Raw genomic sequence first — 12161 nt, 5'->3', positions numbered from 1 at the left:
CAAGCTCTTTAATTTCAGTTAATGCGTTACGATTTTAGGCTCATTTTTGTCAACCCTTGCAATTTTTAAAATGTGATCATTTTGCACTCTCAGAGATACAGAAAGCAGTGAGAATTCGGCTTACCGTAGAACCAGTAGCGTTCGCAATGTGCGGAATGTTGGGCGGACAGTGTTATTGTCGTCAGGTCGTCTCATTCACAATGGTAACGGACAAAGACAGCCACATTCCACACATTGTGAACGTTACTGCTTCTATGACAAGCCGAATTCTCGCTGATTTCGATGTCTCTGAGAGTGCAAAATGATCACATTTTGAAAATTGCAAGGGTTGACAAAAATGGTCCTAAAACCATGATGCATTAACCAAAATTAAAGAACTTGGCGTCATTCTTTTGGAAAAAGAATGGCCTTTCCAATAGTATATAAAATAATGATGTATTAGGAACAATATTGTTACAATTAAAAATATTAGGTGTTCCGTTCTTTATTGGGCCACCCTGTATTATGCTAAGTACATACACTCACCATGTACTTCGGAAAAGCAGATCACAAGCAGTCCAGCTGCCAAAACTAGCCGTTGAGTAAACACAAGGAGATGGCGATTTTCATTCATGACTGTATAGTTAACGACAAAGACATTATGAAAGCACAAACGCGGAAAAGAATTCAAAGAACAATGTCATGTCACGACGCACTCGCCAGACGGTACTCGACAGATGAAGTAGACTGTAAGTGCAGTGCAATGGCAGCGCTGCCGCAGCCAACACCCGTAGAACACTGACTCCTTGACTCGGAGCGCGAACTGGCCGGGGATTCCCCGTAGTTCACCTCGTCATAGGTCATGTTGTTGGCTACGCATACTATACAAAAATAGTTCCATGCGCATACGCTTTGAAACTGGTAAAATAATGTAATGTATTGTCCTTGGATAACTTGGAGGATGGTGGTGATGGGGGGGGGGAGCTGGGGAGGAAGGGGGTCACAAAAAATTGGACTATTAATTTTGTTTTGGGCTATTTGTTGACTTTAAAAATCTGATTCTTTAACGAATATCAATGACCCATTACAGCAAAGTAAGAATAGGCCATGGGGTGAGCTGGTTTTTTCGCTTGTTTCGTTCCGACAACTGCGGCACTAAAATATCTCCACAGCTACGTGTAAACAAATAACCAAAAAGGCTACAGGAAAAAGTTCGACACAAACCCTCCTGCAGTATTTTGGTAATTTAGGGGGAAACAGTGAACTTTTTTGTCACTGAGGAGCTGAATATGTACACTTTGCCGTGTACGATATTCATTCGCGAACGATCATGTGATGTATGTTATCCAATCCGAATCGAGAATTATTGTTTACGAGTCAAAATGGCCGCCCCCTGTGAGCCTGTCGACGCGTCTACGTCGTCTGCTCTGCCGAAACTTTTAAGATGCGTTATTATGCATGTAACATCGATGAAGTTTGAAAATTTCACGGCTATGACAAACCTAAGATAGACGAAACCTATTTTGTGTGCCAAAGAGTGGATCAAATTGAGTGGGGGAGACCGTGAAATCGCAGACCAGAACGAAGTGATTCATACTGCTCACTCAGGGGGACTGACTGCAACCTACATAGGATAATTTACAGGTTAGTTTACGTGCGTACAGTCGTAGCAGTCGACACTGCAGTGCAGTCTCATATATATATGGCTATGCGTAATGTTAATGACCATGCATGATGACTGTACAAGTACAACGTTAGCTATGTTATGAACGTTGCTTGTGTATATTATAAGGATATTATAATGGACCGTTTAGTAGCGTGTCTGTTACATTTTAGATAAATTATCTTGAATTTCACCTTGGCATGGCATAGCGCCGTTATCAATGTACGATGTAGCCTAGATGAATTGTACATGTTGTTCTATACAGCCCAGGTTAGGTTGATGTAGCTGATCAGTGATATTGTTTTGTAAAAATCTTGACACACAGGACTGGATTGAAAAAGGTCTAAACTGCATGTAAATTTATATTTTTATAATCATGGCCATGGAGTATTAATATTAAAAATCCATCCTGTCTCTCTCACCCCGAAATTGGCGAATCCCCCCTCAAAACACACATTTGGCATCTCATTAAATTAACTTATTAATATTTTATATAAATAGGTCTAAAAAACCAACAATGACAAAATCATAATTTCAACAATTAAACTCCCTAAAACTTAAGATTACCATTATGTTGTGCCAAATTATAAAGCAGTGGGTGGTGGTGATAGTGAAAGGCCAAGGATTACTAGTAATGTACTAGTATTAATGATGATAAGGCAGTTGTATTCATATATGATAATTGATATTGCATGTGATCAGGTGCTGAAAGCTGTAGATGTCATTGAAAATCAGTAATTGCACTGCAAGTACAAGTTGAAGTAGTTGATGACAATGATCATGAGGTGTACCTGGCATAGTACTAGGGCCTATTGGTAATTACAAGATTCAAATATTGGCAGTCAGTAGTCTACCGTACATTTAATGATATATTGAGTGTAATGTTCAACCCCTCCCCCTAGCGTTTAGCCTTTTTTTCCCCCTAACAAAATCCAGTGGCTAATCATTGCTGTTCATTTCTCCATTGTATTAAATAGGATTCCATGAAACGTGCTACAAGAGGTTTATAGATAGCAAACGCCTGAATCTCGCTAGGAAATGAAAGCTGAAGGAGGAGCCTGGTCCGTCAGCAGGAGCATCTGTTTCCTCCCCTAAGATGCTCACATCAAGATCAAGATTTTCTTCTGGAAGCTCTTCAGGTTCTGCTGTGTTGCCTGTAAAATGCATCATTTGCAACAGAGTCAACCTGCTCATTACTTGCCAAGGGAAATAGGTCAATATGATTAATATTGAAGCATGAAAACATTGTCATGTTACTATAAGTTGTCCTTGATAAAATGGAGCAATATACATTGTATATACACCACTGAAACATTCACACACATACACAAAGAACTTCAGTGCAAAGTTCAGAAACAACAGAATGTACTGTGTATGCACCAATGCTTTGGTCAATGTGATTAATGTTCAAGAATTGACATCTTACCAAAGTTGTGCATGATAAAATGTCTTTGTAATACAGATTGCTTCCTGTATTTTGAATGCCAATGTTTATGCAACATGTTTTTGACTACTTGCCTCAGTATGTGATTGTTCGCCCTTTAGCAAACATTTCTGCCCACTATTATGATTTGATTAGGGTTGAATTATCTAAGAACAAAGATGTTTTCCTGTGTGGTTTTTTTCATAAAACTGAATGACTACGATTGAAATTTGTTTCTCTCACTCTGGGGGAAAAAATTTGTAACTATTATTAATACTGAAACAGAATGTTCATGTAGAAAGGTCAGTACAATGTAGGTGTGAGCACAAAATCAGTTTGCTAAAACTAATACCAGCCAAATGAAAATTGTGCATAAGTTGAGTCAGGTTTGCACAGATCCTCTGATATTGGAAGTTAATTGCAATGTTATCATAATTTTTAATGCCAAACCTGTTTTATATACATGTATTTATTCTCTCCAAGATTTTCAGGTACACATTGCCTCCAATACAGAATCCAGCAGTTTTCACTCATGAATGGGTAAACTATGATATTGCCTTTATTTTATATATTGGCATTTTTCAAAACTTTTACACCCTTTCAAGGATATTTGGACCATGGAATGTTCCAGGAAATTAATTAAAACTAGAACATTTTATCATTTTGAGCTATCTTACATGAAAGGAGGTAGTGTCCCACCAACCTAATGATAGCAATGAAAACTTCAGGAAATTTTATGAAGATTAAATTTTCTTAAGTACTGTAATATTTCATGAACAACGTGATTGCTATGTGATCTAATATTAAAGCTTCTTAAGAAGAAGAAGAAGAAGAAGAAGAAAAGAAAAACATGTTTACTGATAAACAATGTGATCTGTTTAATAGTAATGTCTCATGTGTGTAAATGAGTTTGTTTGTGCGTGTGAGTGTATAATAGGTATGTCAGCGTTTTTATGCACCTGTGTATGTGTAATGCACTGATCAATACATGTATTATATCATTGTGTGTGTTCATGTTTATGATAATCTTTTTTATGATGCTGATGTGATAAATGGCCAAGGCATGTAGAATAATATTGTAATACACTTGGGTATCTTCATAACTATGTGTGTGCATATGTGTGTGTGCATGTGAGGGTGTGTGTGTGTGTGTACAATAAGATTCTCCCACATGCACGCGGACACACAAACAAACAAACGCTCTGATTTTTTTTTTTTTTTTTGCCTTGAATGATGAGTCATTTGATTAATAACATGTCGTTGAACAGAATATAAGGCATTTGCCTTGACCTCTGACAGTTAGTCAGTGCTCTCTCTCATTATGGTCTCGAACCACTTTGCTCTTGTCCTCCTTTGCATAGCCAGCATCAGGAAAAGCTGAAACATGAGATATAATGCAACTATTAAACCAAAACTTCACTTTTTTTCTAGGTACTATGTGGCTAAAAGCAGTGCTTTACAAATGTGTATACATGTAATTCAGCTTAGAAACACTATGGGAACTATACTGCGGCTAGCAGCCCCATACGCATAACTGCGGCCAGCAGCCCCATACGCATAGCGTCATGGGGCTGTGAACTATAGCATACAGGATCATGACGGATATTTTACTGCGGACAAATATCAACTTAATATCGGGAAAAAATCTTCAATTTGAAGACTTATTAATAAATTTGAAGTATTGATAACAGAGTTCGTGCAAGGTTTGCTTCTGCAAACAGTTCCTTTCTGTTCAAATTGATGACTAAATGTGACTCGGTCGAGAGGAAACTGGGAGAGCTACACTGAATTGACGGCCAGCGCATGCGCACACAGACATCATATCCAGTCAATGGATACGAAATTTGTGCGCAGTGATGTGTGCGCCTGCGCTGACCGTCAATTCAGCGTAGCTCTCCCAGATTCCTCTCGACCTATTCATATTAAGTCATCAATTCGAACAGAAAATGACTATTTGTAGAACCAAACCTTGCACGAACCCTGTTGTCAATACTTCAACCTTACTTGTAGGTCTTCAAATTGAAAATTTTTTGTTCGATTTAAGGTTGACGTTTGTCCGCGATACTATCCTGTCATGATCCTAAATGCTGCAATCCGCAGCCCCATTACGATATGTGTATTGGGTTGCTGGTCGCAGTTTATAAAATATGGATTTTCGCAAAAACTGCACGATACTTCGAGGAGAACTTTTTACTGTATATTTAGGATGTACAAAACATCACATTTCCGCATTCAGAAAGTAGTGCCAGTGTTGCAGGAACGAAACCCATTTTCTAAGCCTCTTTTTCAGCTTCACCCCATGGCCTATATGTATGATAACGTTGAATACTGATTCAATGTCAATGTTCATGCAAATATAGTAGCATCAACTGCACTGGAAGCCTAAACAACTTTCAGCAATTTATTATCTCTGCCCGAGACAGATTCGATGCAATACGTTTTCATGGTTTACGGGAAATCTTTTATGATTTTACGGTTAAAACATCAACAATAACAACAAAAACCAAAATAAAACAAAGCAAAAATATAAAGGAAAAACGACTCTTTCCCATCATTGGGAAAATCAAATGAAAGCTTTATTATTTTCGTGCTTGGCCTCTACTGCAAACACTAATTTTCTTTACAAAATAAGTTGTCTTTTTACGTTCTAATTTGCGTAATTATTGTGATTGTGTGCCTGTGTGTTTGTTTGTGTGTGTGTGTTGGGAAAGGGATATGCACACCACAGATTTCATTTATTTTCTTATTTTTTACTTTATTTTTGCTGGTCCCTACCTCACCCGAATTATTTTTTCTCACCGCCCATGGATGCCCACCCTCCCAACCCATTCCCGATTCTCTGTATTAACCTCGTGTATATAGTCATTACGTTTTACTGTATACCATTTTTAACATGGTCATTATACAACATATATACCGTTTTTGGGTGGGGTGTATGAAGGAGATTGCTCTTGACTGTGTAGGGGCATGCCTATACGCTATATTTAGACAAAACTAGAATCGCAGTCTGGAAGTGCAATATTGGTTTAATCATTAGAAATGTGTTTGTTTGGGGTCTTTTTTCACTTTCTTCGTATGGTCCGTTTAGTCTTATCTCCTCGCTTCCTCCTTCTCCATTGCACTTTTCTCTATATTGTTCACCATCAACAGTTTGGACCATGCATCCTATGAGGTTACTAAAAAGCAAAAAAAAAAAAAAAAGGAGAGCAAAACAAAAACTAAAAAAGAAAACAAAACGTCAAATTATATAGGTGTAACAACATCAAGAGGCAAACAAAGAAATCAAAAAATCCACTAAGCAGCTGCAGATCTACATCAGAGTGATGCGGTTCATAGTCATTAAAATAATGTTCATACCATTTTTGAAGGTAGGGAAGAGTGTTATGTATTGAAAATTTCTTATCACAAAATGGATACCAAGGGCGACTGTCGAAAATTAGATTATTAATGGAGCAATTAAAAAGTTTAATAACAATCCCCCTGGGAAAAAGAAAAATAACATGCCGCATTTTTTTTTTTTTTTTTTTGAACAACAAACCTAAAGGCCGTGTCCTTTCTGGGCAAGCTACGCAGGCTTGTGGCGAGGAGGTTAGTTTCCAGCACGTAGAAGATTTTCCGCGAACGAAGAAGAATGTTTGCACTTTTCGCACTGTCTTGTTTCTTACCTACTAGACGCGTGCTACTTTATAGCTTCTTAACACATAATACTTGCGTTGGAGTTGCCTGCGAGGTGCTGCCGGTAAGAAGTTTTGAGCATGCTCAAGGCCTTGTTACACCGTATCTGGGAAGTTTTGCGGCTTGACTTGCGGGGAAACAAATTTGCTACTCGGAGCTCTCCGCAGTTGGTCCGCACCCGACAGAACCTAGCGCGTATCTCGCCTGTAGTTGCCCGGAGGTGCTCACGCAAGTCCGATTTAACCGCAGCCAAGTTTTGAGCATAACTTTGACCAAAACTTTTTTTCCGAGTGAGTCGCGGGGATGCCCGGAGAGGTCCATGCAGAACGCCAGTAGGAGGCCCTTAGCGGCCGAAATACTTCGCAGGCAGCTCCCACGCAGGTACTTCGCAGTCCCCGTATGCAGCCGTCAGATAATGACATATCGTGGGACGTTTGTCATTCCTTCAGAGGAATTCCTTTGCTGATTTGTCAGCCCCCACGCGACTGGTAAGGCAGGGATGCCAAGTTCAAAAAAAAAAAAAAAAAATTATGAGTGAGATTTTCATGACTCGGCATCTCGGCGAGCGAATGTACGCGCGAGCGAGGGTGTGGGAGGGGTTTTTTCCCCAGTAGCCTCCCATGGTATAGGGGAGCTTTTTCAATTCTTAGCTCTTAATGGTGCGATCAGGTGCATATAAGTGACTATTTTCTACTTATTTTGAAAGACATATGGAAAATATACCTTCAATTGCAACTATCACTTTAATCTTTTGAGCTTTGCTCATTATTATATGCCCAAGTTGCAGACTTCGCCCGATACTTGAGAAAAATGGGTGCCATGCGTGAGATCGTGAGACGGCCCCTAAATGCTTGAGTCTCACGCAGAATGCGTGAGACTTGGTAGCTCTGCAAAGGTCACACAGTATACCCGCAAGCAGAATTTAAGTACGTGTACAACGCGTCCAGCAAGTAAGACACGTGCACTGACTCGCCCAAATCCTTGTTCGCCCTCAGAAATGCCCGGTATGCTGGAAGATCCCTACACGCAACACAATGCATAGCTTGCCCGGAAAGGTGTAACATAGGGCATAAGCATGGTTGCGGGTAAAAAGATTTGCATGCACACCTCCGGATGACTACGGGTGAGATACCTGCTAGGTACTGTCATGTGCGGCTCATTCCGGGGACCAAGTCGCACGCAAGGCTTGCCCGGAAAGGCGTGACACGGCCTTTATTGATTATTCCATTTTGTGATTGTCAAATTCTATTTCTATTTGAAATTTTCAGACGTCACTTCTATTTCCCGACTAACAAAGAAAGGATTCCATTAGAAAAGTAAAAGAAATCAAACTTTGAAATAAAGCACAAAGACGTAATGATTTCTTTTGCGGAGTTAAGGAACATTTTGGAGTAATGAAGCAGACTACGCAGACACACACACACACACACACGCGTACACACACACACACACACACACACACACTTTTTTTGCTTTATGATATCCTTTATTTTAATTTCGTTCGATATCAGGCCCATGTTAACAGTGAAATTTATATGAACAAAATTAAGCAGCTGCATTCTTCTCTCTTTTGCTACTAAATCATTTTTTATTTCAACATACAGTGCAACATCATTGTGTTGGGGTTTCTTGGCACCATGTATAAGAAAAATAAGATGAAATTCTGTATGACTCTCAGAAAAAGCAATCTTGATCAACTTTAATCAAGCCGATCCACATCTGCCTCATCACTCAAACACTTGTGCTGTTAGGTTGATCAACTTTTTTTTAACATACTCTTCTTTTGTAGAGCATATAGTACATACAAAAATTATAGCAAATTCTTCATAACTCACAGAGAGAAAAAAATAGATCTGAGGAATGGCGTAGGGGTCGTTGTGAATCATTGTTACTTTGATCGAGTTTGGAATTTATTTATGGTAGTATAAGGCACTTAGGTGTTTACTTGTACCTTGTAGATTTCTTTTTTTTTTACATTTTGTAAAAATAGTATACAAGTATATTGCAAATACCCTGTTTACATTTCTCCATATCTATTTAGGCTTATCACATGTAGGTTTTATTTAGAAGAAACAGGTGCAATATTTGTTTTGTCGTGGACATGTTTTTTGTTATTGAGTGTTAAGATTTATGTGTTATTCATATATGAATTAATGACGTGTGTAGTCATATTATCATCTGTGTTGCGTTTGAAATCTATGGATGTGTACTAATATGCCACTTGAATCATGAGGAATTTTTATGTTATGGACATTTTGATTGAAGTGAAATCATGATCAACGTGATCAAATCATTCAACATCTGCTTCATTTCATAAATTCCCTTACACTCCCTTGAGAATACATCATTTCCAAAAAATCTGCAGTAGACGAAAAAACAACAATTCATATTTGATCAACCTACCCCTCCCCCCTCCCCCCCCCCATCTGATTTTTATCATCCAAAACCAGGCTGGGAAGTGCTCTCTTCCAACCCACACACGCGCGCAAACGCACACTCACGCACACACACACACACACACGCACACTTAAGATCCCATAATAACGAACCCCCGTTTTTTACCCCTGTTTACGAATCTTGTACGTGTATTGAGTATTTACGAACATTGAAGATAGTATCATTTTGGAATAATTAGCATTAACCGAAAGATAGTTTTGACACGATTAGAAAATGACGTCTAATCAGAACTGATAAAATCAGAATTGAAAAAAAAAAAAATAATAATCTGCCGGGTAATGCAAAAGAAAGTACGGAATTTCAAGAATGCGAGCAAAGGTGACTGATTTAAAAGCTGAATGAATAAAAAGAAACCAACGTCAAGGTCAAAATCTCCCATTGTCAAGGAAGATTTTATGAGGGGCGGGAGGCATTCTAAAACGTATGCAAGACTTCTAGAAATTTGACATTTTTGGGAATCAAAAATCAATGATTGAATCATTGGTGTCATTATAAACCGTGTGTAAATCGCAATTGCGTTTATAGCAACATTCTAACCACAAAGCACGGTTTCGAAATAATGCAGGTTTCTAACGAGAAAACATTTCCAATAACAGAAAAGAAAAAAATGCAACCTAATAGACACAATGGGTTCGGGGCAGTGATGGTCCCCAAGGCCAACGGGAGAGGACAACCTCTAAAAAGATGAAAGGGTCGAGATGCAAGAGCGTAGCTGAACCAAAATTTTTTCAATAAACCTATGAGATACGGAGATAATGGAAAGTTAATGAGGCATTCACCCTATTGGGACAAGTTAGATGTTTTAAAAAACAACATGGAACTAATCAGAGAGAGGAACATGGATGTATTGCTGATCGAAAACGAAATAACATGTATTAGTAAATTCCTACTCTCTTTTAGATTCTGTCCAAGAATAGCAAATTAACCAACATGAAGTGCATACAAAACTCAGCAACCATCAGTCATAAAAGTATGAGATACGCTAGACCTGATGTAGACAGATTAAAGAAAGAAAGAAAGAAAGAAAGAGAGATAGAGAGAAAGAAAGAAAGAAAGAGAGAAAACATATTGATCTGAGATTTGTTTTGCAATGAAAGTAACCACTTTATAAACTTGTGATGTCATTGCATACTGATATTGTTGATTTAACAGTAGGTCATACCCTATACACTTAGGTCCTATAACTGAATTGAATCGAGGTTATTCCCACATTTCACATCAGTCATTAAAACAACAGTAACATTGGTAATACACGCACAAAAAAGAAACAACAACATACAAATGATAATGGTGGAATAACACACACACACACACACACACACACACACACAAACTGGGTTGTTCATCGTGATCCCCTAGTAAAATATAGTGATTACCGTTTGGATTTATAAACAAAAAAAAATATTATATATATCATACAAAGTATGAGGATATAAAAAAAGAAAGAAGGAAATATTTCATAAATTACACTGAGCTTCACGTTAAAGCAAACAATATTGCTTTTCATACAGTCTCTTGAAATGACTTAAAGGACTTGCTTTTATGTTTAATTGAATTTGACAGATTAGCCGCTATTCAAAAGGATTGATGAAAAATAGAAAATTGTGAAATTTTACAACGATTGAAGGGAGAGAACGAATGTTACGAACACTACTAGTACAAGTATTATAATTACGAAATGAACAATTCAAAATAGTATACTCATAGGCAAACAATTATGACATCATTAAACATACGTATAGCAATTTCCAAAGACATCAGTCATCAATGGGAATTACTTCTGTTTAAAAAAAAAAAAAACAAAAAAAAACAGAGGACTTGGTGTGCTGCTGATCAATTATGAGAAGTGAGTTATTATTCGAATGACCCGTTTTTGTAACTTATGAACACGATCTTTATTAATTTTTCTTTGGGGTGAGAGGAATTCAGAGTTCAGGTGACGGGAAATATGTAAGCTTGGGTCAACGGGTCAACACGTTGCAAGAATCCTTCGCGGACAACTGAAGAAAGCAAGCAAGACGGGGGGGGGGGGGGGTGTGATCTCTTTGGTCCTAATACTATAGGTTTCCCCATCCATTTTCGCACTTTTGTCATTCAATTTCAAAGATTTATTATTCAATTTCGTCACGAGAAGCACGTGGAACGCAAATCCTAACTTCATTTTCGTCAATTGTCATTGTAATTCGTTTTTCGTCAAACATTTTCGAAGATATAGCATTCAGAATCGTCAATTGTCATTCAAATTCATCCCTCCCGCTGACGGATCGCAGAATTTTAAGATCAAATTCGTTTTTGTTCACACAATTTCATAAATTTTTCATTCAAATTAGTCAGATGTTGTCGATTCTTTATTTTGATGGTGAACCAACTTTAAGCCGACATATATTTTTACTTTCTCTCGTAAATTGTATCGTTACACATTATTCCCTAACCATTTGCTTAGACAATACACACGAAAAACATGACTGCCAACCTAAATTGATTGAAGGTTAAACGACAGTCAAAAGACATAACCCAGGACCGACATGACCATTGTCAGTGTCACCTTTTGAACTTAAACTTATAATGTTCAGGTTTTCGCATCATAATGCATGAAGCAAACTTTAATTTTTATACCCTGGAAAGCAGCAAACATAATTATGTTATCAATTCTTTGACATTATACAGGGTGAAATTCTACACGTAAATTTTGTCTTTAATCATGTTTTTCCTAGAAATCGTTTGTCAGTGCTTTCATTTGCGAGACGGTACGTCTGTTTGTATCAGTGTGTACTCGGATTGCCTGTGTGTGTGTCTCTGTGGTTCTGTGTGTGTGCGGGGGGGGGGGGGGGAGAAACTATAAGCTTCTTCGATCGACGATGTTAACTCCTGAATGTAATATATTTGTGAACGGTTACATTAAAAAAAAATAAATAAATAAATGCATGAATGACTGGAAAATAACACCGGATAGAGATATGAGAC

General features: G+C 37.9%; 1 protein-coding gene across 1 annotated transcript in view; it reads right to left on the bottom strand.

Moving 5' to 3' along the window:
- LOC140239728 (uncharacterized) overlaps positions 1-843 on the bottom strand; it is a 41641-nt gene extending 40798 nt beyond the window's left edge. Inside the window, exon 1 of the mRNA XM_072319550.1 lies at positions 696-843. Within this exon, the coding sequence (XP_072175651.1) occupies positions 696-843 (148 nt within the window). The remainder of the gene's footprint in view (positions 1-695) is intronic.
- Positions 844-12161: the final 11318 nt, after the last annotated feature.

This window comes from Diadema setosum, chromosome 16 (genome assembly GCF_964275005.1).
Source record: "Diadema setosum chromosome 16, eeDiaSeto1, whole genome shotgun sequence".
Classification (NCBI taxonomy): Eukaryota; Metazoa; Echinodermata; class Echinoidea; order Diadematoida; family Diadematidae; genus Diadema; species Diadema setosum.
This window is presented reverse-complemented; position numbering and strand designations above follow the sequence as displayed.